Source organism: Numenius arquata, chromosome 1 (genome assembly GCF_964106895.1).
Source record: "Numenius arquata chromosome 1, bNumArq3.hap1.1, whole genome shotgun sequence".
In the NCBI taxonomy this organism is placed as follows: domain Eukaryota; kingdom Metazoa; phylum Chordata; class Aves; order Charadriiformes; family Scolopacidae; genus Numenius; species Numenius arquata.
Window position 1 is genome coordinate 42,673,047 of NC_133576.1, and position 27,422 is coordinate 42,700,468.

General features: G+C 36.2%; 1 protein-coding gene across 1 annotated transcript in view; it reads right to left on the reverse strand.

The window, feature by feature from the left end:
- Nucleotides 1-107: 107 nt before the first annotated feature.
- The window catches only part of BRWD1 (bromodomain and WD repeat domain containing 1), a 59,642-nt gene continuing 32,327 nt past the window's right edge, over nucleotides 108-27,422 (reverse strand). Inside the window, exons 29-41 of the mRNA XM_074144861.1 lie at nucleotides 26,776-26,837; nucleotides 21,016-21,171; nucleotides 20,622-20,742; nucleotides 18,888-19,013; nucleotides 18,150-18,225; nucleotides 16,874-16,918; nucleotides 16,226-16,372; nucleotides 14,944-15,096; nucleotides 14,494-14,663; nucleotides 12,649-12,884; nucleotides 11,348-11,533; nucleotides 9,886-10,863; nucleotides 108-2,207 (exon numbers count right to left, since the gene is read on the reverse strand). Coding sequence (XP_074000962.1) covers nucleotides 1,057-2,207; nucleotides 9,886-10,863; nucleotides 11,348-11,533; nucleotides 12,649-12,884; nucleotides 14,494-14,663; nucleotides 14,944-15,096; nucleotides 16,226-16,372; nucleotides 16,874-16,918; nucleotides 18,150-18,225; nucleotides 18,888-19,013; nucleotides 20,622-20,742; nucleotides 21,016-21,171; nucleotides 26,776-26,837 — 3,607 coding nt within the window. The 3' untranslated portion in view covers nucleotides 108-1,056. The remainder of the gene's footprint in view (nucleotides 2,208-9,885; nucleotides 10,864-11,347; nucleotides 11,534-12,648; nucleotides 12,885-14,493; nucleotides 14,664-14,943; nucleotides 15,097-16,225; nucleotides 16,373-16,873; nucleotides 16,919-18,149; nucleotides 18,226-18,887; nucleotides 19,014-20,621; nucleotides 20,743-21,015; nucleotides 21,172-26,775; nucleotides 26,838-27,422) is intronic.

The window sequence follows — 27,422 nt, forward strand, 5'->3', positions numbered from 1 at the left end:
AATTTCCTGGAGATATTTTCTCCTGTTTTCTATGCAAGAATTATTTCTTGTTCACAACAGCCACCTCAAACATTTCAAAAATAGGAAATGTACGGCAATAATCAGAAACTGGTAAGGTTTAATCAATGAGAATTCTAACATAAAAGCACTTAAAAGTTTAAATATGGAAGAACAACAGAAATGTAGCAAAAAGGTCTGGAATGTAAGGATCCTTCACCTCAAGCTTTTCACGCATAAAGAAAACAGAACAAGTGTTTTGTTTGTTTTTCTGTTTTATAAAGAAAACACACAAAACCCCTTAGGCCCAAGAGTTCACCTGCAATTTCATATTCTTAAGTTTACAGTATAGAAGTCACATTAATGATGATAGTACTACCTGTCAGCATAAACCCTCTCTTCACCAGTACCAATATGCCTTTTTAATTGGCAAATACGCTTTTTCACTGGTAACTGGTTGTAGTTGCACGTTATCAATAATGGAAGTACAGAACATTTAACATCTGTACTAATACAAGTTGTAAAGTTATTAGCCTAGTGACCGCCCATTACTCTTTTGATGCAATGCTAGCATCCACCAGATTTTATAGTGTATAATATTATTTATAAGCCTGTTACTATTGTATATCATTTCATACAGCATTAGAGAAGTTTGAAATCTGTTCTTGAATGTTGTATGACCTAGGTAGTATTCCATTGCAGCACCCATAACAATAATACTCAACATACTGCTATTAACCTGTTGCGCAGTGTTTTAACTTTTTTTTTTTTAATTCTTGTTATATGTAATAAAATACCAGTAAAGACAAAAAATTGCCCCTATAATGAGGCACATTTTGGCATCTGTGCTAAATGCTGCTACATGTGCAGGCAAGTGCAAGTCAAAATATGAAAAGGAGAAAGTCATCATCTAATCACATTCATAACTTTTTCATAGAAAAATATAAATATATTCCCTGAAATGTAGGACAAAGAAGAGCCAGCATCCATCATGAGTTCTAGTGCTATTACCATTAAAAAAAAAAAAAAAAAAAGGTGGGCTGGCTTTTCTTTTTAAGGTTACGTTTTGCAATCTACATCATCTAAACCTCTGTCATCGTCGTCCTCATCACAATCGTCATATCTCACAGTCCGTCTACCGCAGTTCCGAGTTCTTATCTTAGAACGCCGATTAGCTCTTCTATATTTGGTGTAATCCAAATCTTCAGAGTCATTTTCTTGGTTAGGTTTCCAACGTTTCCTTCGCTGGGGTCTTCTGGAAGGCTTCGGTGAGCTGGCATTCGTAATTTCTTTTCTAACAATTTCTGGTTTCCTTTTTCTCTTTCTTGTTTCTGTGGCATCACTATAGATGCTGTTATCAGTTCCAGAGTCTGAATCAGAAGAACAGTTGAAACTGGCTTTTGAACTTCCTGCAGTCCCAGGTGCTTCCACATTCTCTGATACTGAGCTTTTTTCATCTTTCTTCCCCCCAGGTTCAGATTCTGCTGTTTCTTTGAAGTCATCTGATAATTTTGATCTTTTGCAAGAAGCTCTAGATTTTTTATTTACAACTTCGCTGATATTTTTAGTTTTGTGTTTAGCTAAGTCAGAATCTACCTCCTCTTCAGAGTTGCTTGTATGATGGTTGTGGGCTGAAGTTGACTGACTAGAACTTCCCCACTTTCTCCCATTTTCTGTATTGTGGTTTGTGGAATTCTCCTCTGAAGAGTCATACTCGAGATTTTTAAGAGCTGTAGCACAGATTCTTTTGCGTGCCGGTTTGTGGTTATCATCGTTCTGCTTTCGAGTCACTACTATCTCTGCCTCAGAATCTGTTTTTTCGTTCTCAGACTCACTAATGTATTTTCTTTTAGGAGCAGATGATTCAGGGCAGGCAAGTTTTTTTCTGCCAGAAAGCTGTTCTTTCTCATTTTCAGACTTTAAGCAAGCATCTACCTCCGAGCTGCCAATCAGTTTCTTCCTGGATGCTGCAGACACATTGCCATGAAGCTGCCTTCTGTTCTTTTTTACTGTGCAAAAACTTTCTGAGCTTGATAATTCTTCCTTTGTATAGCTCATTATCTTAATCTTATTAGCTGCCAAGGTGGCACATCTGCGTGGATTTTTCTTCTCGGTCACATTAGACAGCTTTACATGTTTCTTGTAGTTAATGATACATGTCCTGCTCCTGAGCACTTTTCCACTTTGTCCAGTCTCCTCAGATGTTGATTCTACAAAATAAAGATTTAAAAGTTTAATAACTTAAATTCCTGAAATAATTAGTTTACTAAGCACAAACACTACCACCTTTAATAAAATACATTTTTTTTTTTTTATTTCAACTGTTATGTGCAATTTACCTTAAGCCTTTACTAAAAACAGTCAGTCCCAGGCATACTTCTAGCTCTCATGATTACTCTTTTGCTTTGAGGTAATGAAAGGGTTCAACAGTAACGATCTAATATCACTCTAGTAATTAGCTTAGAAATTACAAATTACATAACTTAGTAATATGAAAGCATTTGTTTGCTAATACTTTTATTATTACAAGCTATCATTTTCTTACTAGAATGAACTTTCAAAATGAATTATTATAGATTTTAGACCTTTGTATTCAAAAAAATATAGTATTTTATGTAGACACAAGCTCTGGATGGATTTCACAATTTTAGAATTGTTTCACATACATAGAGAACATTTAAGCCATCCAGTTCCTTAGTGACTTAAACAGTAAGATTGCTTCTAACAGTGACTCTCCCATTCAGTATATTTATTTTTAATATACCACTTGCTTCTTATGTTGGGTTTTAAAACAAATATTCAGTCTGTAAATAACGTGAACGATGCTACAAAGATCAATGGTTTAAACTTTTACCTTCTAAATAGAACAGAATTACTCATAGGTATCAATAAAAATTAAAAGCAGAAGTTCTTGAAGTAAATTTATTTGCTCAGAATTGATAGAATAACAAATATTTTTTTGCTTTTTTAGCAGAAATGTGTTTTGCAAAGTTAGCTTTCCCAAGATTGTTGTCCATCTTGCCGTTTTTTGTAGCTGTTACTGATTTTATGCACAAAATGGATAAAAATGTGCTCCATAAAAGCCCCTACATTGTATTAGCCCATTATCTCCTGATAACAGTCAATATTGTTCTAGCTTAAACTCATTGTTTCTGATGATTCTCTAACTGTACTCAGCAAACAGAGGGAAAAAAAATCACGATAGCTGCTGTTTGCAGAACACTAGGCAACTAAGTATTTTTTCAAGTAGAAGTTTAGGGAAACAAGAGGAGTTTATAGAGGGCATGGCTCTCTTGTCTTCCTTTACAGAGGGATGAAACAAGTTTGTCTTGCTAACTTCTTTTAACCTGTCTGTACTGCTGATGGCCAAATGCCTGCTGAAAATGACAGCCACCCAGACACAGGAACACCAGCCTGAGAGTTAGAACCAATTAAGGTTCAGTTCCTTGCTCCATCTGGACAGCATAACCACAAGCGTTAACACTGCAAGTAATTTGTACTCTCTTGTTGCCCAATTTGCCACCTGTGACGTAAGCACAGGGCAACATTTTCCCTAAATTCTGACAATAAAAAATGCAATGAAGATGTATTATAGAAAGTTTAAAAAAAAAAAGTTAAGCTGGACATTTGAATGTGTCCCATGAGTACCAATATTAAAAATCTCTTCAGATACCAAATCTGTTCATTATTTCCATGTAGATCCTTTTATGTACTATATTCCTATTTTGATGTCTCCAAATGATAATTTACTGTCTTTTCTAACAGTTTCCAGAAATTACACATGAACACTACTACTGTTACTATTTGTACTGTGTGATTTTATGGCTAGAACATAACATATTTCTGCTGAGTACGGATTAAATGAGGAAAAAATGAGGAGCTAAAGCTTAAATTATACATTATCCTCCAATACTTTTAAGTAGACACATACACAACATATGGCTGCTGCTTATGGCCGTTATGAGGTAAGCCTGAACAGGCAGAAACAGAGAGCTTTAACATGATAAAAATTACACATTAAACAGGAAAATACTGTAAGTAAATGTAACAATGCATCATAACATACTAGTGGCGGCAAACAACAACACACAAGTTACTGGTACAAAGAGAGATTTTAACCAGTTACTAAGATTGGAAACACATTACACAACCCTAGGATTAAGATTCCCCGACATCTGCTGAGCTACACTCACATCCTAGAAGGACAGTTTGGAAAAGTGAAAAGACTGCCCAGCCTTAATGCCGAGTGCTAACTTAATCCCCTTTGGCCATCTGAAGAAACAAATGTTTAAAACTTAAAAGACATCCCCTGGAACTGTTCCTAGAAAGGCAGCTAAAAAAAAGGAAAACACACACACAATGATTTTAGCCAGTTTTTTTCAGAGAGATAGGTGCTGTGGTGCTTATAGATGCATATTTTGAGAAAAAAAAGCTTTTATCATAATAAACAGATTATGCGTATTTTCAAAGTTTCAGCAGCTAATGCACAAGATGGAATGCATGACTAAAGGCCAAAGGAATCCAGCCTTTCTGCCTAGCAGAATATTAAATCTCTACTTTGCATAAAAAATCTTAAATTGGGAGCAAATTTGTATAAAGCTCATCCTATTTTTTAATTAAAGCTTAATGAAACTACACAACGAACATCCTAAATTAAATGCTGCAAAGGTACAAACAGTTTGCACAGGCAGAAAGGAGGAGGATTACACAAATTCCACTACCCACAAAAACTGTGAGAGCATTTATAAGAACAGCACCAAGATACAAAAGCCTTGTCCGTCAAGTTTACCATTGTGACAAGTTGTCCTGGAAGTTCATGCCATCAAACTCTAAACCTGGAAGTCCAGGCTGCAATACTGGATAGGAATATCCAGCCCTATCTCCAGAGTCAGCTCATCTGCAGGGTGTACTACAGTCCACCAAGTACTTCCCAACCCCTATCGGCTAGCTACGCACTTTATGTGAAAACTTGGCTTTACTTTGTTCTGTAGTTAGGTTTTTTTTTTAATATATAAAAACCCATGCTATATACTACATATCTATAATATATAGAGTATACATTACAACACGATATATGCTATGTTTTAGATATTAAAATATGCTATATTTTATATGTAGTGTATACATACATATTTTCAAAATAACCAAAGCAAGGTTTCCACATAAATAGCTTAGCTGGTTAATTTTGTAGTATGTATATATAGTTATATATAGAGAAAAATATACATTTATTTGAAAACAGAGATTATATAAATACGTATGTGCCTAAATAAAAGTATGTGCATACTCCAGGAGTACCTAACAACAACTTTTAGAAGTACAAACAAGTTTAGCTTCCTATTCACAGTTAGCTATCAGCCTCTTTAGAAAAGAGCAATACATGCATCAATTTGGCAAACTGCAGTAAACTAGGTTGTTATTGCATCTACTGACTGTTGAGGAGAAAAATGAGCTAGAAAGGGCATCTGCTAATTTAAAAATAATTATGTGGCTACCTGTGGTGATACCCCAAATTAGATCCAATAAAGATTAGATAAACTGAAATGGAAAATAAATATTGTGTTTTACAGTAAATGTTGTCCAAAGCTACCTATCAGTTCATAAATGGGACAACTTATATTTCAACAAAACAGGGGGATTAACTCACAATGTAAAGAAAACTAGATGTCTGAAAGTTACTTGCCTGCAAGGAACACCATATAGGACAATGATATATTCCTCTTTCACACAAAAGAGGTCTCAAACTTGGCCCTATGTCTTTAACCATCCTGGTTCTGTATATACTGGAAACATAACATTAAGTTTTTTACTAAGTTAACAGTATACTGAGCCCTCTTGGCAGGCGACTGTGCAATGAGACGCAAATGATCCAAGTATTCATTACTGTATTTTGTTCTTGTTGACTTTTAAAGAGCATATTTCATGGCCCTGTAGAAATTTAGTGATACTCACTGTTGTCCCATACTTACCTTAAAGATTTCCTTTAGATGGGGGTCTCTTCACTTAAGAGTTTTAAAAGGGCAGCTTTTAAAAGCTTAAATATTTTGGTAAAACAAAAAGCTGACTTTCTGCTGTGTGTGCGCCTCAATATTTGGGTGGTTATACAGGGCAGGAATGTTAAACATTTTGTACAAAGTAAGACTGTTCCATAATAAACGATCCCCTCTTAAAGCAAAAAGGTGGATATTAAAGTAAAAATTACACTGTTTATTTTCTTACTGATTCTCACTAAAATAATGTACTAATAATGGTAACGTTATGATCATTCAACAGATGCAGCCCTTGGCAATTAACTGATAATAGATATTGATACTTGCCAATGTTCAGCACCAACTGCACATGGAAAACAATGCTGAATTTGCTTTTACAATTGGCAGTTATAGCTACTGGATGAACACTGATTAATATTAAAGAAGCTATGGTCAAAGTAAAAGTATGAAAATTAACCAAAAAAAAAAAAAAAAGAAATAACCCCAAAACTTTAACAGACAGGATGTGAGCAAGAGGAGTTTTGCTCCAAGTTAGACCTGGAAGACAAATTAGTATTTCACACTCACGGGCATAAAAGGTACACAATACAGCAGCAGAAGCTACAGTTTAACCAGAATGTTAAAGATTTGGCCAGAGGAGAAACCAGATTTTCATCATGCTTTAAAACACTACAATATAAACAGCTGAAACATCCATATTACATTCAAAGGAAAAGCTAAGACAGACCAAAAGCTCAGTCTTGGCTACCCAGCATGACAGCTTCTACATGGGAAACGTTTACCCAAAAAGCATAAGGAAAAATTTTAAAAGTAACCAGTCTTGTTTTCCCCTTAAAAATGAGGTGTTAGACAAGCTCGATATGGGAAACATGACCAATTTTATACTGCAAAAGCTACAAATTCCTACTAGGTGAAATATTTGTACAAATGCTTTTTTACTGTATTAAAAGTCTCTTCAAATCTCCTCAAAGTAATATTACAAATCTCAAAAAAAAACCCAACAAACAAACCACTGAAAACCCCCCCAAATTTTTATATTTGACTCAGGAGTTTTGACATATGAAGCATATTCAAGTAAGATTTTCAATTCTCTAAAGCTATTACAAGATTCCTCCTCTCTCCCCCCCCAATTTTCTTAAGTTTTAGAAAGGGGCTATGGCAACATCATTCTGGCAAGTCTAGAGTTCAATAACCAAATACAGAACCCAGCAGCTTTTTATTGCTGCTCCTCAGGTACATCTGGCATCCTTTAACGTTGCTAATGTTAAATAATTAAGAAACTCTTTTCAGAATGTTTAGCAGCTATAAATACTAAGATCTTTTCAGTACAAAAGTACTAAGTATTCCTTGTGGAAAACCATCAAGACAGATTCATCTTAAAAGACAGTAATTTTCTTCTCAAGATTCCTAAACTGCTGCATTACAAGTGTGTATCAAAGCTACTACCTGAGAGGGCACAAAGATGTAAAACAATCAAATTTACACGGCAATTAAAAGTTTACTCAGCTTGGAAGAAAAAAAAAAAAATGCTGTCAATAATAATCTTTTCCCCCACCTTATTTTTTGGCAAGGCAGCAGCATTCAGTTGACACAGAACACTGGAAAAGCAGCAGCTTAGACACAGAAAGATTTTACTCTTTTATAATGAAGTACTGAAGATGACTCTTTCTTTTCTCAATTGCCAAATTAAGTGATGGAGGAAGTAACTGAACACAACCGACAGGAATTTTTGCTCCAAAACATGACAGTCTTCAACTCTGAATATTATGTGAGCTAGAAAAGTTTAATACTGTTTCGTATGCTTGGAATGGAAACCAACCATCTAACCCCCTTGAGCTTGAGTACCTTTTTTTCTTTAATTCCCTTAAAGCCTTTTGATAACTATTTGTGGGGCACTAAATTCCTGTAAAGCCATGTGTTAAGGCTAAACAATGCAGACTGCTTTGTTTGAGGGAAGTGGGTGAGGAAGACCACTGGGTAAGATGAGTCTTTGTTCGTAATAATAAAACAAAAGCTATATAATGAAATTTTGAAAATGAAAATAAATGCCATGTAAAAGTGTGTGCAAGAGTTCACACAATACAATTCTGTACATTTAAAATACTCATTTTCCTTTTTAGGATAACTGCAAGTCATGAGAGCTCTCAAAGCCTGAAAAATTTGCTTTACTCACTGAAAAGCATACTGACAACTTGCACTTAAAGGAAGGTAGGTATTTTAGAAAAAGCTAATGATCCAACTGCATCTATTGCCACTTATGGTTATTCTCTCAAGTCAAGTCTTTTAATAGTGTTTTTGGTGGTAGTGTGGAAATCTCAAAACCCCAACCACCGTTAAAATTCCTAAGGAGTTTTTAGAGGTTCAGAATCTGGTCTCTGTGATTCAGTGACAGGTTTGGAAGGATTAAACCAAACACCAACCTCTGAGCAGTCTTTCAAATTTTAAGTCAGGACCAATCTCCTAACAATATGAAGACAGATATTGTATGGAACCCGTTTTAATAAATCTCAGCATCATTCTGATAAGCTTAAAAAAAACCCCAAAACCCAAAATCATAATGTGTCAGCCAGCACACACAAGTATTTGACAGACAAAATTACAGAAAAAGCAAAAAGCAAAGAACTAAACCTTTTCAAACAAGTGCAAGGGTAAAATTTGCTTCTGCAACTATCTGAATTTCTGCCCTTCAGTTGGCTGTTGTTTACTGCTTTACAGAGATCTTCTCATGCAATGTCTTATCAGTATGGTAACATAGCTAGAGCAGTGACATGATGCTTCAAAGAGATACTACATGGCTTAGACACCCATGAACATATGGAACTAAAGCAAGCAAGGAATAGGAGGGCCACCACTGTTATCAGTAACAGCACACCCCTCCGCAACCTTCCCCCCAAAACCACCCAAACCCCCTCATGTTAAATCTGGGAAAAGCCAGACATGCAACAGAACCCTACCAATGCAGCAAAGTGCCTCTCTGTCTTAAGGACACTACACATCACTGACAGAATAAAATCCAAAAGTCAAATCAAGTTACAGGTTCCAGCATACACCATGAAAGTAAGAATAATTAAAATACCTTTCAATACCTTTTTGAAACCCTATATAGTTACTTCAACTGAAAATAATGGTTGTAAGGCTGCTTTAGCACAAAAAACTTCAACAGAAAATTAAGATAGCCTAAAGTAAGAACTACTACTTCATCCACAAACTCAAGGTAACAGGAATATAAACCAGAGGCGCTTTGTTACTGAAATTCTCAAAACAAGGAGCAGGGCCAAAGAAAGTGAATGTACTGTTCCTTTTGAGATTTTTCTGCTACCTTGAGCTGCATACCATAGAACTTGTTCACTGCACCCTTAAGAATATTCCTTAGTTTTGTGCCAACAACCTGAAAGCCAATGTTTCTCAAATTTAACTGTCACAATGCACACACACAGAGCAATATTACTTCGGAGTAGGTATTTTAGCATTAGTTACTACATACTGCTACACAGATAAGCAAGGGCAAGTTAAATAGGGATAGAACAATCATAATTTAATGACTAATTTTTTTTTTAGAGAGAAACATATTGCCTGAAACGCACAACAAAGGACAGCATTCAGTCTGAATGGACTTCTAAATACCATGGAACTACGTAAAACTGTGATAGTTTTCTCTCAGTACTGTGTTTGGTAGCCCCCAGTTCCAAATCTGTCTAGATGATGATGACAGTGTCTAGAGATCATCACCATATCTTATAGTTCTCATTCCCCCATTTATATTTATTTTAGAGCAACAAGGAATACTATTACACTTCATATAGTCCAAATCCTCCCAGTCATTATCCAGTCATTAATCTTATGTTGTCTCCATCTAGTCAATATCAAGAGTTAGATGCATTAACTAGAAAAATTTTACCTTTTCTAACGATTTTTGGTTTTCCTTTTCTCCTCCTCTTTTTTTTTGAAGAAGTTTCACAATAATTACTGTTATTGGAATCTGTCCCAGATTCTGTATCAGACGAGTGATTGAAGCTGGCACCAGGTCCAGATTCTGAACTCCCTGCAATTCTAGTTGGCACCAAGGTATCGAATAAAAAAAGTCTCCCATCCTCTCTGTCTTCTGTTTCAGATTCTGCTGTGTCCTCTAAATCGCTCAAGACTTTTGCTTTTTTCAAAGGAGCAACAAGCTGCAGACCAGTTCCTTTGCTGCCATTCCATCTATCTGATTCAGAATCCACTTCATCCTCAGAGTTGCTCAATGCAGGCTTATTATATGCAGATGTCGACTGGTCAGAAACTTTTTGACTGCTCCCATCCTCTGAATTATGGCTTTTGGAGTCCTCCTCTGAAAAGTCTAGAGAGGGACTTTTCATTTTCGGAGATACAGAATGGACTGTCTCACCTAACTGGTTATAACCATTGCTTTGCCAGTTTCTCTGCTTCATCTGTGAGTGCATCTCAGAATCCGAAGTTTCATTTTCGGATTCACTAACAAATTTTCTTCGTGCAGCAGATGAACCAGGTTGAGAAAGAATTTTCCTCTTGGTAAGCTGCTCTTCTATTTCTTTTTCACTTTCAGACTTTAAGGCTACATCGTCCTCAGACCCCTCCAGTAACATTCGCCTGGCTGCAGCTGAGGCATTTCGGTGAGGCAGTTTTCTGTTCTTGCATCCAATGCCAATACTTTCTGAGCTTGAAACCTCTTCCTCCACATCACTCATTAGCCTTAACTTATTAGCAGCCACAGCAGCACTTTTGCGTAGAGTTTTTCTATGTCTACCAGTACTACTACTGAGGGACTCAGAGGTCACCATTGAAGTATTTTCAGAGTCACTTCCATATAATCTTTTCCTGACAGTTTTTCTTGTATTCCCATTGTCCTGAAGAAGTGTTCCTGTAAAGGAAAGGAGAGATTAATATCTTAAATATAAAAATAGCCGCTTCTTAAGTCTTGTCAAATCTGGAACTGGTTCAACACACAGACACAAAAAATGAATTATATTCCTAGTTATAGTTACGTGCTTTCGTTATTTGCCAAGATAAATTATTTAGCTATGTCATAAATTTCAGATTCATTCTAATTTTCTGAAAAATAGAACTTCTTTACGAATTATTGTTTTTACTTTCATGAAGACATAAAATGTTGCAAGACATTCCCTCTCACTAGGCTCTTGGGTTTCTGCCCTCCCTCCCCAAGTACTGAAAAAAAACGGAAACTTTTTGAAAGTTGAGTGTAGTATTTTGATAGCTTTAGAACTACCACCAATGAAAAAGTTAGTATATTACATATACAATAAATTTAAAAATACTAATTGCATTTAGTTATATATACACAATTGCGTTATTTGCCATTCACAAGAAAACTACTCAAATCTTACCTATTTGTTTTCTCTGAGCAGCTCGATTTCTAGTTATCCTACAATTGCTATTCTTTCTTCTACATACACCATTGAGTAGTGGAGGTGACGTAAGAGCCACAGAGCTTTCTTTGCTGTCTTCTGAGCTACTTGTAGAGGATGAAGATGAAGTAGGTGAAGAAACCAAAGAACCTTCTATTTCACTTTCTGTTAAAAAAAAAGTCTTTTAGAATTCTAAACATACTGTTAGCTTCCACTTAAGAGCTACATTTTGCTGATACAGTAAATCTTCAAAATTTCCTCATGATATTATCTTACAACACATTATCATGCCTTAAATGTCTTACATGTATGAAATTGATAGTTCTACAAAATATACCACTCCATATTTATACAGTGTTCAGTGATAGGAAGCTTCTTTATCCTGTATTTAAGTTTCAAGTAAAGTAACACAGCTGTTTCCAAGTAACAGACTTAAGAGAAAAGCATATTAAAAACCAACACAAAACATATTCTAACTTATCTCTTTTACCAGGACTGGAATTCTTAATTCTTTGAAAAGATGAGGTGCAGGGGAAGAACAAAAAGACAGGAAGGTGTTTATGTCTCAGGGAACTTCTGTCATTTGCTACTTTTGGATGACAATTTTTATGTAACATATATGGGTGTATAACTTGTATTTTATATAGTACCATTTATCAAGTACACTACATTTTCCTCTCAAATAAGAGACATCCATTCACTACAAACACTTTCCTAGAACAGCTGTTTAAAATTAAGAAATTCTATTATTATATTTGGTAAGACTTAAGAGCAGCAAGTAACCGTGGAGTTAACAGGTCAAATTTTTCTTATATCAATCTTACTCAATTCAGCTTTGTTATGAATCCCCATAGAAAAGCTGCAATAAACCCCAATCCGCTTGATTTCAAAATGGATATACAACCAAGACAGCTGTGTCTCTAAGAAGCAAATTGTCCTAGATACAAGCTTTTTCATTAATAAAAGTTAAGTCAACGTACTGCATTCTATAGGATTTTAAAGCAGAAATTTCTGTTTAGTACACAGATCTTTTTGTAACATTCAATAATGTAGTAATTGTCCAAAATTCATTAAAATACACAAAATTGTGTACTACACAAAACCCAAAATGCATAGAAATCTTGTCTAAAAAAATTTCACATTAAGAATGTAAAACTCGTTTAACAATTTAGAATGCAATTGCAATTTATGGCAATTATAAAGAAAAGAAAGCATTAGTGGACAATTCATAGATAAGACCAAGATGAAAATCCTCATCTGAAACAGATTCCATTTCTGACCTGATGATAATGCAGAACAATTTGTTAGTGTTGTGGATCTAGCTTTTCCATTCCTTTCAAATGGTGCCAGGCATGCAAAATCAGAGGATTCTCCAGAGGAACTATGGTTGTATTTGCTAGCATTCACTTTATGGCTTGCAACACAGGCAGCTCTGCTTGAGGTAGGTTGAGTAAAAGAATCTTCCTGCTCAGATTCAATTTTTGCCTGAGACTTTAATGGTTTCTGCTTCAAATTTCTAGTGAAAGGAGAAAGAAGTAAAAGCAACAAAGGTTGTAATATGATGAGAAATAACGGCAACTATGTATTTTAACAATACTTCTCTCTGAAAGCTTAAGTAACATACGCCATACAATTTTAGATTTATGGAAGGGTAGTTAGATTTGTGAGCGAACACGGTATAGGCCAACTGTAACTTTGGCAAGGACAAGCTTTAAGTACTTCCATTAAAATAATAGTCTGCAATCCTAGTGAAGTTATACAAGAGGAGACATTCTTTCTTTGCTCTGAGAAACAAGTTAATACTGAATGCCTTCTAGACAGCAATGTCCTCTTACAGTTTACCAGGAAATTGCACCCGCAGCCACAATTTCTGTTGAATGCCCAGTCTCTTCTTAATTACACGTAAGCCTCAAACTAACTGCTATGAATACTAATGTTATTCCACAATAAACTGGGTTCCAAAGACACAAAGGTGTATCTTTAGAGAAAGTTCGCTGTCTAAAATAAAATGCGTGTTTGTAGAGAAACTCACTGATTCAATTCTTCCTTACTATGTGCGCTAGAGTGCTACATGCAGACCTGATAAGTCACTTATTTTCATATTTGCAACTACTATTTTGTCAGTTGCTTCCTTACAGTCACACATTTTCAGATATTCATCTAGGAGCACAAAATGTATATGCTCCTTTTGCTATTCAAACACTCTCCCAAATAGTCCCAAACCTCATTCCTGCTGAGCACCACTGACTTGTAAGCAAGTCACATACAATTCTTCAGATACAAGCAGAAGTGTTGTTTCGAAGGAAAATTTCTGCCCATCCTCATATGCATTTATTTCTCTGGGAATAAATAAGAACCCAAGGAATGCTCCCAGTAAAGCTTAAAGCTCGTTGCCAGGTATGCCTGTAGTGTACTCCAACATGTATGCATAACAGAATTTGAAAATGTAGAATTAATCCACTGAAATTTTAAGAGAAGAAAGCCAAACATGGCAAAGAAATGTATTATTAGATTTTTTTTTTCTCTTAAAATTCTTATTCCTATACTTTCACTGCCAGAGAAGAAAGGCTGGACTGTAGCAGAGGAGTATAAACTCAGTTTCAACAATTTGCCATGAATACACGAGTTAATCATGTCAACCAGCAGTTGTGCCCAAAGCTTGTTTTCCTTCAAAAGAGAAAAGGCATATCTAGCTACCAACAGAATGCTCCAGTAAGCGAAAATTTCTATAGATTCCATAGGACTTTCTTGTGTATGTGTAAAACATGTAATACATGCAGCTTTCTAATCTTTGTAATATATACAGCAAGTAAATCTTTCTTTGTTTCATTCCTCATTAGTTCAGGCAGATTAAATAGTGATTTCCTGACTGAAATATTTATAAAAAAGTAAAAGCAAAACCCCCAACCTTTTGTACTCTTCAGTCCCTTCGCTGTTTCACAGCCAGTTTTATACTACAAAAAAACCGCACTTTTTTGCGTGTCTTTCCTACTGCAAGAGAAGTAATTATAAAAAGTCTCACTGGAATTAGGTAACCATTTAATAAACCAATCGTTTTCTTCTTCATAGACTAAATATGACAGTCAGTATGAATATTAGTCAGTTGTAATATATCATTTGGTTACCTGGCCATTTTGGTAGGATGTTGCACTGAGCTTCGATTATGAAATCTTCTAGTATACCTCTGGTTTTTTCGTAGTTTTTCATTCTGTTTCTGACCGTTTTTGAAATCTGAAACAATCCGTCTTATCTTCTCTTCAAATAGTGCTGACAATCTCAAGGTCATACTGTAAATCTAGGTAAGGAAGTGGCTTATATTAAAAACAGAACATTTAATCCAAGAATAACATTTCTAAAATTAAAAACTGAACAGAAGAGAAATAGAAAAGGTATGGCACACAATGCTATGTAACACTAGATAAACAAGAAAGGAACATATTAAATATTTTTGTCATACTTCTCCCCACTATCTATCCAACCAGAAGCTTTACCAAAAGTACTGATAAGCAAAGTAATTCCAAAATAATACCTCATTTCATTAAGACAAGCATAAATCCCCCAATATTAACAGCTACCTTTGATTTTTTGTTTGGAGTATAAGATTTTGCATTACTAAATATTAGCCTTATATCTTTGCACAGTTCCATTGGAGTGTCATAATTTCCAGCTTCCAGAGTTTCTTTCACTGTACCAAAGTCCATTGGAGTGTCTATAATGTGTCTGTAATCCTATATAAAACATATAAAAAGAAAAGATTCAAGAAGGCATTAAGGAAAAACAACTTTTGAATTTTATTTCTACAATTTAAGGGTATCTAAGGTGTCCACAGATCATCTTAACCATCATCTGAAAATAGAACCACCTGCCAGAGCAGACAGCAATGCTTTTGCTGAGACTAATTGCTTCAAAGTCTCCACTACATTATTCCATACAAACTCTTGCTCATTTTCAAGGTGTTCTTCAGAATTTCTGAAGAATCATGAGTTAATACAATGTCACATGCCTGCACATGCAGATTTCCAGTTTCAATTCTCCTGAGTTTCCCCAATAAAAACTACCCAGTAACAATAACATGCAAGTCTGTTTTTTTTGTTAATCAAAATGAGAAATGAGACTGCTGTTAAATCATCAGGTACTCCTTTCCCTGATGCATTTTACTGTGAGAAGCAAACTGATCTAGTTTAAAAAACCACACACACCCAAATCAAAACACCTCTATCTTTCTCTATTTCTCTTTGTTAATGAGTTTTAGAGAACTTCAAGAGGTTTTTAAAATCTGAAGCGAGACCCAAACTCAAGATGGGAAGTCCACAGGAAAACAGCTGCATGCTTGTAAGTTTTTTTTCCTTGAAAGTTAAGTTATTAGACAAAAAGAGACCAAACATTTAGGAAGAATACCATGAACAGCTAAGAGAAAGAGAAGAACCAAATCAGGTTTACAGCTCAGTATGAGTAAACAGGTTTTTTAGATTGTCCCTCAAGACACTAGCTTTAATTAAGAATATAAAGAGTTATCTAAAATTATTTCCCTATAAAGGACAGTAAGAAAGCAAACAAAAAAAGATTGCAAGTGGTTTCAAACCATATTTGAGATATCAGGATATTTGTAGACACCACCACTGCTCTACAATTGTTTTGTGTCAATATTTTGATGGATGCTATCTCGATGCAGTAGAGCATTCAACTCATAGTTCTAAGCACAGAGCGAGCCACGTTTTTTTCAATGGTTTGGGACTAAAGCCGTAACGAGAACAAATAGCTCCAAGAGCAATGTGGAGACCTTATTATAGTACCAAATGCAAAGAGGAAAAAATCAAATAATATTTATATCATACAAGGTTAGTAAGAACAACTCACAGGATATTGATCCAAATCAACCGGTTGCCTGAAAGGTTCAGAATCTTCACATTGGAAAATTAAATTCACCAGTTCCATACACTGCTTCTTCCAACAGTTTTCATCATAGCCAGTTTTTACGTTTTTTCCTTTTTTTAAGCCCCGTCCCTTGGAAAAAAAGTTAGAAAAAAGCATTACTGAAGTATAGCAAGAAATAATCTGTCTGGAATTATTTCTGTAGCAGAGAAATGCAATTCCAAACATATTGTTTTATAACAAAAAGAGCACTCACTACTAGCAGATTTTTTTCCTAATATTTATTAATACTCTGACAAATTATACAATTTTCTTTTTCTATATTTTAAGTGGTTTTTTAATACTAAATAACTAAGGCACACAAAAATACACCTTCCAATACCAAATTATTCTCAAAAGATTTGAATAATATCCATCACTCGAAATATTTTTTCCCAACATCTCAGCTGAATAATGCTTTTACTTCAGTATCATACAGAAATCTTTTTCTTCCTTAATACCATGGGAAAAATTCTGTTCTGTAATTGTTATAAAAATCAAGCATCACCCCCACAGAATTTCAATACAGTCTCTTAGCTAATTTCTCCTGCCAGATCTGATTTTGATATATATGGTAAAGATCAGCCAACTCACTTTTCTTCTTCTATAAGATGTTCTTGGAAGACATTTTTCATCATCCTGCACAAAATAAAATCAATTGACTTAAAAATTATGTATGAAGAAATAGGTAATGAGTGCTCAAAGTCTCATTACATTTGATACTGTGGTAAAAATATATTTTTATTCTGATTTTTCTCAGTAAGACAGAAGATGAGTATATTAAAAAAATATAACACAACATTTGAGAGACTTGGAAAGCAAGATCCTAGATACCACCACTGAAGATTCCCAACTCCAACTCTTGTCCTTAATACAAAGGAAAAACCACCACCATAAATTGCAATGAGAGAACACCCATCAGCTTTGAACCTCAATGACTAAAGATCATCTGTAATTCAATTCACTGATAATAAATGACATAAAACTTTCTGATTTTTGCTCATCAGGATATTAAGAAAAGACATCTTGTGATAAAGTTACTTTTGGTAAAAAGAAAAACCTTACAGTGTGGAAGTACTAAGGTGATGCTGAAGTAACAAGGTAAAAACCTAAAATCTCTTCCCTACGTATTAACCTGCAAGGGAGAGCAGCTACTTTGCAACTTTATGAAGTCTTGTTAGAAAATGCCAAATTAGAACCCAAAATTTGAAAAAGATATCGGTTTGGACAGTTTTGGGTACACTATACAGCACTGCAAATAACATTCACTACATAACAACAGTGCACGTTTACCTCTATCAGATTTAAGATAAATTCATTTTACTAAATTCTCAGTGATGCATACAAATGTGATGCATGATTCATATTGTGGTATACAGAGAAACTGAGGGCCAAAGCATCACTGCAAAAGTTAAACAACTTGTCAGCTGTTAGCATTTATGACTATATGAATGACAATTTTGATCTTAGAAATAACCAGATGCATATAATTAGAAATGCAATGAGACAGCTATTCATGTACTCTTGAAATATTTATCTTACATTGCTGCAGATTAACATGCTTAAGAAATACACCACCACTCACAAAACAGGCAAGAATTGTTGTAGTTGATGGTATACATAGTACAAAATGCCTGTTGTTATACTTCTTAACAAATATTGACAACTCAAAATTATTTGAATAAAGCATCTTTCCACATCGCTCCCCACATTCACAATATATTCCATGTTTGTATTAGTTATTTAAATATATAAATACACACAAACATCTCTATAAAAATAATTGAGCAATTTTACCAAAAATATTTGAAGGTTGGTGGTATTTTCTTACCACCCTACTTTATTGGAATTATCCACAAAAAAAACTTACCAGATCAGTACAAAGACAATCTTGCTCATCGTCTGTTGTGCTACACAGTTCAAAAATATTTGTACAGTCCTGATCACTGTAATGCAATTAAATCTCTGTTACTGGAATAGCAAAACCAGAGCTATCATTTCCTAGATTAAACCCAGCCACAATCAAAAGCTACACATAAACTGGAAGACAGTAACTAAGAATTAAATGAAATATAAAATTCACAAGATGATCATATTAACGAAGTAATGTTACATCTGAAAAAACACTATATTGTGCATTTCAGAAGTGAGGGGAAGAGGGTGAAATTAGCACTAGGAATTTGAAAGAGGTCTTCACACCTAATCTACCTGCAGGAAGACTGCTGACACTATCTTTTTTCAAAAATAATCCTCTCAACTCAACTAAGTCAGACAAGTTGCAACAGGAACTTCTATACGCATGCTAGACAGCACAGAACTTACTTTACAGGTTGAGCTACATTCATGTCAAGTGACATTTTAGTACTATAAATATCAGTAAATGCTATTAAGGGAAAAAGTTAAAATGTCTCTACGCTGAACCTTTAAGTATTTCCCCAGTTAAGATAGTACTCAGAAAGAATTATACAACTGTCCTGCAGTGTATTGAGAAATAGTAGGAAATCAAAAGAAGCAGGATTCACAACAAAGGGATATTAAGATGCTTATAATCTCCCACCATTTAAGAGCACAAGTATTCAAGCACTTTATAGATTAAAATGCCACTTACTTGATAAACTTTAAGAGCTGAGTAGTGATCTTTTTTGCAGCTCTAGCAATTGCACTCCCAGGTTCATTGAAGGTCCTAGCATTGCTTTCAATATATCTTACTTCCCAAACCAATGCAGAGATTCTCCTTAAAATTAAAACACATAGTACCTTTAATACTAAGACAAAAAGCTTAAAAAGTGCAAAAATTATACCTTAGTAATTTCCCGCCCACATTAGATTAAAATAGATGTCCTCTGTTTTAAGTCTCATTAGACCAGTCTCAAATTTTTCATTCACATGGAAAACTGAAGTATGTGTGCAAGTATATGTATACACACAGATACACGCTCACTCAAGGAAGCAAAACCAACAATGCGGTAACTCATTTTCCAGCTCATTATTGATAATTGATCTTCAGGAAGTTCGTGAAATTCTAGCACGCTTTGTTTCCATTCTTTAAATTCAGTTAATACAACTAGCCAACTAAGGACTAGCATTTGTTACCACTAAGTTATAAAACATCACTGAAATAATACTGAGGATTGTGGATTCCCTGGATTCTTTGAAAACACATACATTTTTTAAAAAGCTTACATTTGACCTTATTCAAAAAGGAGGGGAAAAAACATACTGTTTAACCACCACTGTAAATGATAACATTTATTCTGGAAACATCAGAAGTTGCTTGTTACAAAGCCCTGTCAAATTGAATACAAGTTGTGTAGTGTCTTAGTAATTCTTAACTAATAAACAGAAGGCACAAGCAGTTAAAAAAAGAGTGACAAGAAGCTTAAAACTACATTTTAAAAGACATCTCAGCTATGATGTTCTTATCTGTCTTCCCTGAAATATCTTGCTTTGAGGCCAACTGACCAGTCCATTGACCAACTGACCTCTAAGGCAACAGATTCATACAAACTACTACAAATTAAAATTGTAACTTGACAGAAATGCGCTAGCACAACTATGTAATTTCATTTTTATCATTCATTTTTCCAATTCCTTATACTTGTGAAGCAGAGATACACCAAGTTTGTAGCTCTTCACCTACAGAATTTCAAACTGTTTCCCAAGACATTAATTCAGTCTTATATAGAAGGGAAACGACTCTTAATGTATCTTCGCTGTATTTACAGACACAATGAATGGAAGTCCAGATGAAGAACACCTTTAAATTTCTTTTAGAGCTAAGGATGCCCAGCACGTGCAGCAAATCAGAACTCTATCATCACTACACTTCAGTTTCTTTCCTCTTTCAGCACCGTAAGTTTTTCTCATTTAAAACACAAATGGTAATATTTAACATTTCACCTCTGCGTTTAAGCCCATTTCTGAAAGTAATAAGCCCTTAGGAGCTTAACCTCATCAAGTTCAAAGTAACTGATGTAGAGCACTTCGAATTCTGAATTAAGTCTCCAGCATTGTAGTAACTTCAATATTTTTTAATATTTACTAATTTCAAATAGCACATTTATCAAAGAAAGAATGTCAGTGTTTATTGTTTCTCTGAAAAAAGTACCAATGTAGGCTGAAATCAATTTCCTTAAGAACTAAGACACTTATTAAAAATGACTATAACGTTGCAGTTATCAAGCATCAGAGCCCCGCTACAAAACACTAGCAATCTGAATTATTGGTTTTCAGAACGTTTGCAAAAAGAGCAATTGCTCCTCTTACTAAAAAAAATTTTGATCTTCTCACAATGGACAAACTCAAGGCCACATTATCCCTTGTTTCTACTGCTAGTACTAACCTGTAAAATCGGTTAGCCAGTCTTGTCCGAATAGTGTTCAAGTCTGTTGGATAAGCAATCACGGTACAATACTTGGGATATGTACACAGGTCAACTGGACCAGCAAAAGCTGCTGAAATGTCTGTTAAGAAATAGCAAGATTAATTAAACTATTTCAAGGCTTGTATGCAAGGTGTTCAATTGCTACATATAATTATTCTTCATAAAACCAATGATGTATAAAAATATAAAAAACTCAGTATAGACAAACAGAAGGAACTTCACATAAAAATGTAAGAATATTTACAGTACTTTATCACAGGGAATTTTTAGAGGATGCCACGGATATTTCAGGGACTTGTTTATAAATTTAATGTTAGGAGAAAACCACCTAAAGCTTAGATTACATGCTCACCAAGAGTCAGAAGCTGATCAATACCACTGATAATCCGTTCGCATGCTTCATCACGAGACTTCATCCCCCACTCTCCTTCTTGGGGTTTGTATAGTAGCTTCTCCACCTCTTCAAAAGTTACAGAAACACTAGCTCCTAATTCTTCAGGCTGATCAACTGAAGAGTGATAGCAAATAGGAAAAGAGAAGTGAGAACACAGAACAACAAGATAAATGAAGTATTCACACTTATGCACAGTACAGCAAAGATATGCTTTAGTCACGTTTTCTGCAGTTCTGAGTTTCCAGAAGACTCTTTCCAATCTTCATCTTAGCAGCAGACTTAAGAGAGGACTTAACTCAGAAGAGCTGTTTATATGCTTTTGCTTTAAATGCACATACTAAATTTCACAGGATCCTAATTTACTTTAATATGTCAATTTGTGCGCCCAACCCTTAAACAAGATAGGCAATATATTTTGTGACATCCTTCCTGGTATTAACAACTGTGATCTTTTGGACATTTAAAAAAAAAAAAAAAAAATCTTTTGAACATGGCAGATTAATTGTTTCAAACCATTAAGAACTAGTAGAAACACAAAGTTGTGATGTATGGCTCTGTGGCAAGAGTCACACTTCCAAAGACTGATGCCATGTGGCCAAATGAAGAATGACTGAGTAGGTATTGATATCTCTGGGTATCTTTCCCCCTCAACTCCACAGATTCTTTTTAGTACTGCACTTTCGGGTTTTTTTTTTGAAAAGCTAAGTTCCTCATTTCGTTTGAGCACTTGAAATGGAACGAGGACATGAAGGTTCCTGATAGACACTGTGGGTAGGCAATATCACTTCTTTGTAATAATTAGGACAATCTGAATTAGCAGATAAATTATTTTTAGTAGCAGATAAATTCAACAGTATAAAGCACGTAGGCTTATAGCTAGAAACTAACAGTAAGAACTTCCACTAGCATCCAAGAGTCTCTCCATTCAAAAATGAAAGAAAGGAAAAGGATAGAGTCCTTGTCAGTGTTAGCATGACTGTAATCCACGATTATGTTGCATACAAACTCTAAAATACATTTCAGCTACAACTACTGTAGAGAAAAACCCCAAGCTTTAGTGGGGGATCTTCTAAGTTTACAAAAAGGACTATTTTTTCCTTCAGCTGAATGGGGTTAGTCTTAATAACCCAAAGTCATTTCTAGTTCTCTGCTCATTATTGCACTGACAGAGCCCTACCAGTATTTGTTATGCACTGAAATCATACTAAAGATGAAGCAGTTCTTTAAGAAACAAATAGGTAAAATGCAAAAAGGTGCTAGGAAAAACTGAAGGGGCAGAGGTGACTCACTCACATGATCCTTCAAACTCATCCTCGAGCTGAAACAAATTCTGCAACCAAACATCCTGAATACAACACTAAGAGAAGGCAGCAAGTAATGCTTCTACAGTTACATAGAGCTGTGTCAAGAAGAACTCACATGGTATCTGGTACTCCATTGCATAAGCGCTCAAGAGGGATTTTCTTCTGCAGGAGTAACAACTAAAGCAGAATGATGGACTAAAACAAAAAAAACGTGTGTCCTTCTCAGCAAGCATGTAAAGATCTCTGCTTTGCGTTCTTTGCAACACCCTGGTACATGCAAAACAGAAGACCTGCCACAACAGCCAGCCCACACCAATAGTGGTTTAGTAAGCAGGCTGCTGAAAACTGAACTTTCAGGACCATATGCACCAGTTTTTCCTGGTCTTGACAGCATTGTCCCTGACAAGACAAGAGTTTGATATCTGATACTGTATCTTGATAATCACTAGACAAAACTTAGGCTAGATGGAAACAAAAGGTAACAAATTCAAGTTGCGATCTGCTAGTTTGTCCAACTTCAGTGCTGTTCTACTATACATCTATCTTAGTAAACTGAATGAAGAACAAATATTTTGAGAGAAGAGTGGCCAACACAAGGTACAATTTCCATTTGATCTATAAGTCATTCAGTTGAAGAAAGGAAAAGAAAGTAAAGAAGGGGTTTAACCCTGTTTTATATTATATTGTTAACATAATAATGCCTTCTAGAAATGCACAAAACCTTTCTGTAAGAGTTTTACTTCCCTACCGAGTGCTATTTCCTGCTCGGAAAGAAAGGTAGAAAATAAGGAGTTCCATAATGTCTTCAGGCAATTTTTGTTCTTCATCTAGCCTAGAGGTCGCTGTAGTACTGTTGACCTGTTCAAAGGATGTTTCTCCCAATTCTTTGGCCTTATCCACATCAGACACACCAGCTTTTAGTTGGGGTTGTTTTTTTTATTTTTTGGTGTCCCTTCCCAGTTTTCCTATGGTAAAACTGTATCTCCACAGATTAATCAAACCTTAAACTCTTAACATGGAAAAGTAACAGCTTAGTAGATCAAAAAAGAAGTTACAATTTGTCTCTGATACAGGCAGTAAATCATGACTTACACATGTAATACTATCCAGATTTAAATTAGCATATGTAGGATGTCTTTGTCATTACATTGCCAGCGTAGCAATTTCAAGAATTCTAGTTCCTTTATACTACCAAACTACAGCGGTTGAGGACACTACTCTTTATATTTCAATCCATAGGAGGAAGTGATAATTAATACACCAATATAAATAGCAACTTAAACCATAGTATACAGTGTTCAGAAGAAACTGATTCAATTTGTCTCCTTAACAAAAAAAAAATCCTGATTTAAGTTCACACGAAAGGCTTGTGAGCCTCTAACAATAATACGACTGTCTCCCAGTAAGAGCATGGGGAGTGTTAACCAGTTCATGATGAGTAAGAAAAGCTTCTGTATGTTAGGAGACAGATGTTGGTGATGAGAAAACAGATGTTTCAATTAAATCTGCAGGTGTGTGTAAAACCAAAATCCTGCTAATTACTTGCTTTCTACAAACTAAACTGTATAAAGATTTCTATTTCTCATTTTGATCTCAGACTGTTTTGCAGAATTTGTCATCACAAAATATGACCGAAGCAGCCAGCAAACACTTCCAAGATTAGTCAGTCAGGTGGTTACTAAGAACATCTGCCTGTGCACAATATACTTGTATTTAAGAAAAAATATAGCGTAAGCCTTTCTGATGTCTGGGAAACAAGCTAACTCCTAGCAAAGGTTATTAAGAAAAATAGTATCTTTTTGACAGCTTATTCAGTAACTACTCTCAATATTTCACAAACTTCCCTCCCTCCACCCAGCTGGTACTGACAAGCACTGGAAAACTGGATTGCGAAGTCAAAGCAGGAATCCAACTGTTTCATTTACAGTTAATTTGGATTTGACCAGCAAACTTTATAAGTTGCTGGTTTTAAACTATATGCAGTAAGGATTTCCTGACTGGAAATTAATTTTTTTTGTTTTCTTGGTTGAAAGGGACCTCTGAGATCATCTAGTCCAACCACAAAAAAAAAAAAACCAAACAACAAAAAACAAACCAACAAAAGAAACCCAGCAAACCAAAAAAAAACCCCACCAAAAAACGAAAAAACAAAAGCCACACAAAACAACCCCACACCACACCCACCCACAAACAGACACAAACCAACAATCTCGGGCACTAGAGCATGCCCTGAAGTGCCATGTCTACACGCTTCTTAAATACCTCCAGGGATGGCGACTCCACCACCTCCCTGGGCAGGCTGTTCCAGTGCCTGATCACTCTCTCAGTAAAGTAATTCTTCCTGGTATCTAATCTAAACCTCCCCTGCCGCAACTTCAAACCATTTCCTCTGGTCCTGCCATTATTCCCTTGGGAGAAGAGTCCAACACCCACCTCTCTACCCCCTCCTTTCAGGTAGTTGTAGAGGGCAATGAGGTCTCCCCTCAGCCTCCTCTTCTCCAAACTAAACATGCCCAGTTCCCTCAGCCTCTCCTCATCTGACTTGTTCTCTAGACCCCTCACCAGCTTGGTGGCTCTCCTCTGGACACGCTCCAGCAGCTCAATGTCCTTCCTGTAGTGAAGGGCCCAGAACTGAACACAGCACTCGAGGTGAGGCCTCACCAGCGCAGAGTACAGAGGCATCATCACTTCCCTGCTCCTGCTGGCCACGCTATTCCTGATACAGGCCAGGATGCTGTTGGCCTTCTTGGCCACCTGGGCACACTGCTGGATCACGTTAAGCCGGCTGTCCACCAACACCCCCAGGTCCTTTTCTGCTGGGCAGCTTTCCAGACACTCTTCCCCAAGCCTGCAGCGTTGCCTGGGGTTGTTGTGACCAAAATGCAGGACCCGGCACTTGGCCTTATTAAACCTCATCCCATTGGCCTTGGCCCATTGATCCAACCTGTCCAGATCCCTCTGTAGAGCCTTCCGACCCTCAAGCAGATCAACACTCCCACCTAGTTTGGTGTCATTTGCAAACTTACTGAGGGTGCACTCAATCCCCTTATCTAGATCATCAATGAAGATATTAAACAAGACTGGCCCCAAAACTGAGCCCTGAGGGACACCACTGGTGACTGGCCACCAACTGGATTTCACTCCATTAATCACAACTCTCTGGGCATGGCTATCCAGCCAGTTTTCTACCCAGTGAAGAGTACACTTGTCTATGCCATGATTCGCCAGCTTCTCCAGGAGAACGCTGTGGGGGATGGTGTCAAAGGCCTTACCAAAGTCCAGGTAGACAACGACCACAGCCTTCCCTGCATCGAGAAGGCGGGTCACATGGTCATAAAAAGAGATCAAGTGGGTTAAGCAGGACCTCCCTTTCATAAACCCATGCTGGCTGGCCCTGAGCCCTCGGCTGCCCTGCACTTGCCGTGAGAGCTCACTCAAGATGATCCTCTCCATGATCTTTCCCGGTACTGAGGTCAGACTGACAGGCCTATAGTTTCCCGGATCATCCTTCTGGCCCTTCTTGTAGACGGGCATCACATTGGCCACCCTCCAGTCATCTGGTACCTCTCCTGTTGACCAGGATTGTTGAGAGATAACGGAGAGAGGCTTGGTGAGCTCTCCCGCCAGCTCCCTAAGTACCCTTGGGTGAATCCCATCCGGCCCCATAGACTTATGCGTGTGCAGGTGCATAAGCAAATCATTAACTACTTCCTCCTGGATTACAGGGGGGTTGTTCTGCTCTCCATCCTTATCTTCCAGCCCAGGAGGCTGAACACCCTGGGGGTAGCTGGTTCGACTATTGAAGACAGAGGCAAAGAATGCATTAAGTATCTTAGCCTTCTCCTCATCCTTGGTCGCAATGTTTCTCCCCGCAACCAGTATGGGATGGAGATTCTCCCTGACTCTCTTTTTGTTGACGTATTTATAAAAACTTTTTTTGTTGTCCCAATTTCATACATATTCTTCCCCCACCCCCTTATACTATCACGCATTACAACAAACTAGCTTTTTGAAACTTGATGTGTTTTTGAAACTTGACATTTGGAAGCAGCAGGTTTTGCTGCATAAGCCAGAACGACGTATTTAAAGTATTTACTTCAAAATTGCTCTGGAAGATGCAAAGGGAAAAAATACAGGTATATTCAAGGTATTTCACCAGATCTGAAGCAAGCCCGTCTTTAAGAACTTTCTTGCCTAAATGCACAATACCACCCTGCTGACATTCTCCATGATTTAAACTATTACTGTATCAGTTCCACCTGTTAAGTAGATACAGTGGATACTGTACTTGGATGACTTAGTGGCAAGAGTTGCAAGAAAGATAGGAATCATCTAAAATCTACTACCTGCATGAAACAAAGGAACTGAAAAGAGGAAGCACGTTAAACTGTTTATTAAGTTAATTTCTACCTACCATTATCAGGAACTGGTTCCATGTCCCATGGGCTAAGCTTTTCAACTTCACCATTGTCCCATCTGATTCACCAAGTTTAAAAAAAAGAAAAAAAAGTTATCTTGACTCAGAAGTATTCCCTCCAGCATATTTAAATCACAGTTATTTTTAGGTATTAATAAAATATACAGTATAAACATGCATATAAACAAAAGCATTAGCTAGCAACCAGCTCTCACAGTGCAAAAAGGAAACATTAGTCATAATAAGTTTCAAATTAAAATTGTGCTCGTTATTTTGGCTATATACACCTTACCCAATATAAAAATCAATTTTACAAAGCCAGCATGTCAAGAAGTTGCAGAAGAAAAGTAAGCCATATGCTTGGGAAAATGAGATAACAACATCAAGGGGAAGATCCAAGAGAAAACACACAGAAGAGAGGATTTTTTGGCTAACCACAACAATAGTTGTGAAAGTCCGTGGAATGTTTTAGACAAAGGAAGAACAGTAAGAGGTATTTGGTATATTAACATTTCATTTGATAAGGCATAATGCATGAAGACAAAGAACAGTAAGTGTAAAAATAAAGAAACTAAAGTTAAGTAAGGACCAAGGGGAAGCAAACACAGTTAATAATAATAGTTTATCTGTATACTCACTCTGAT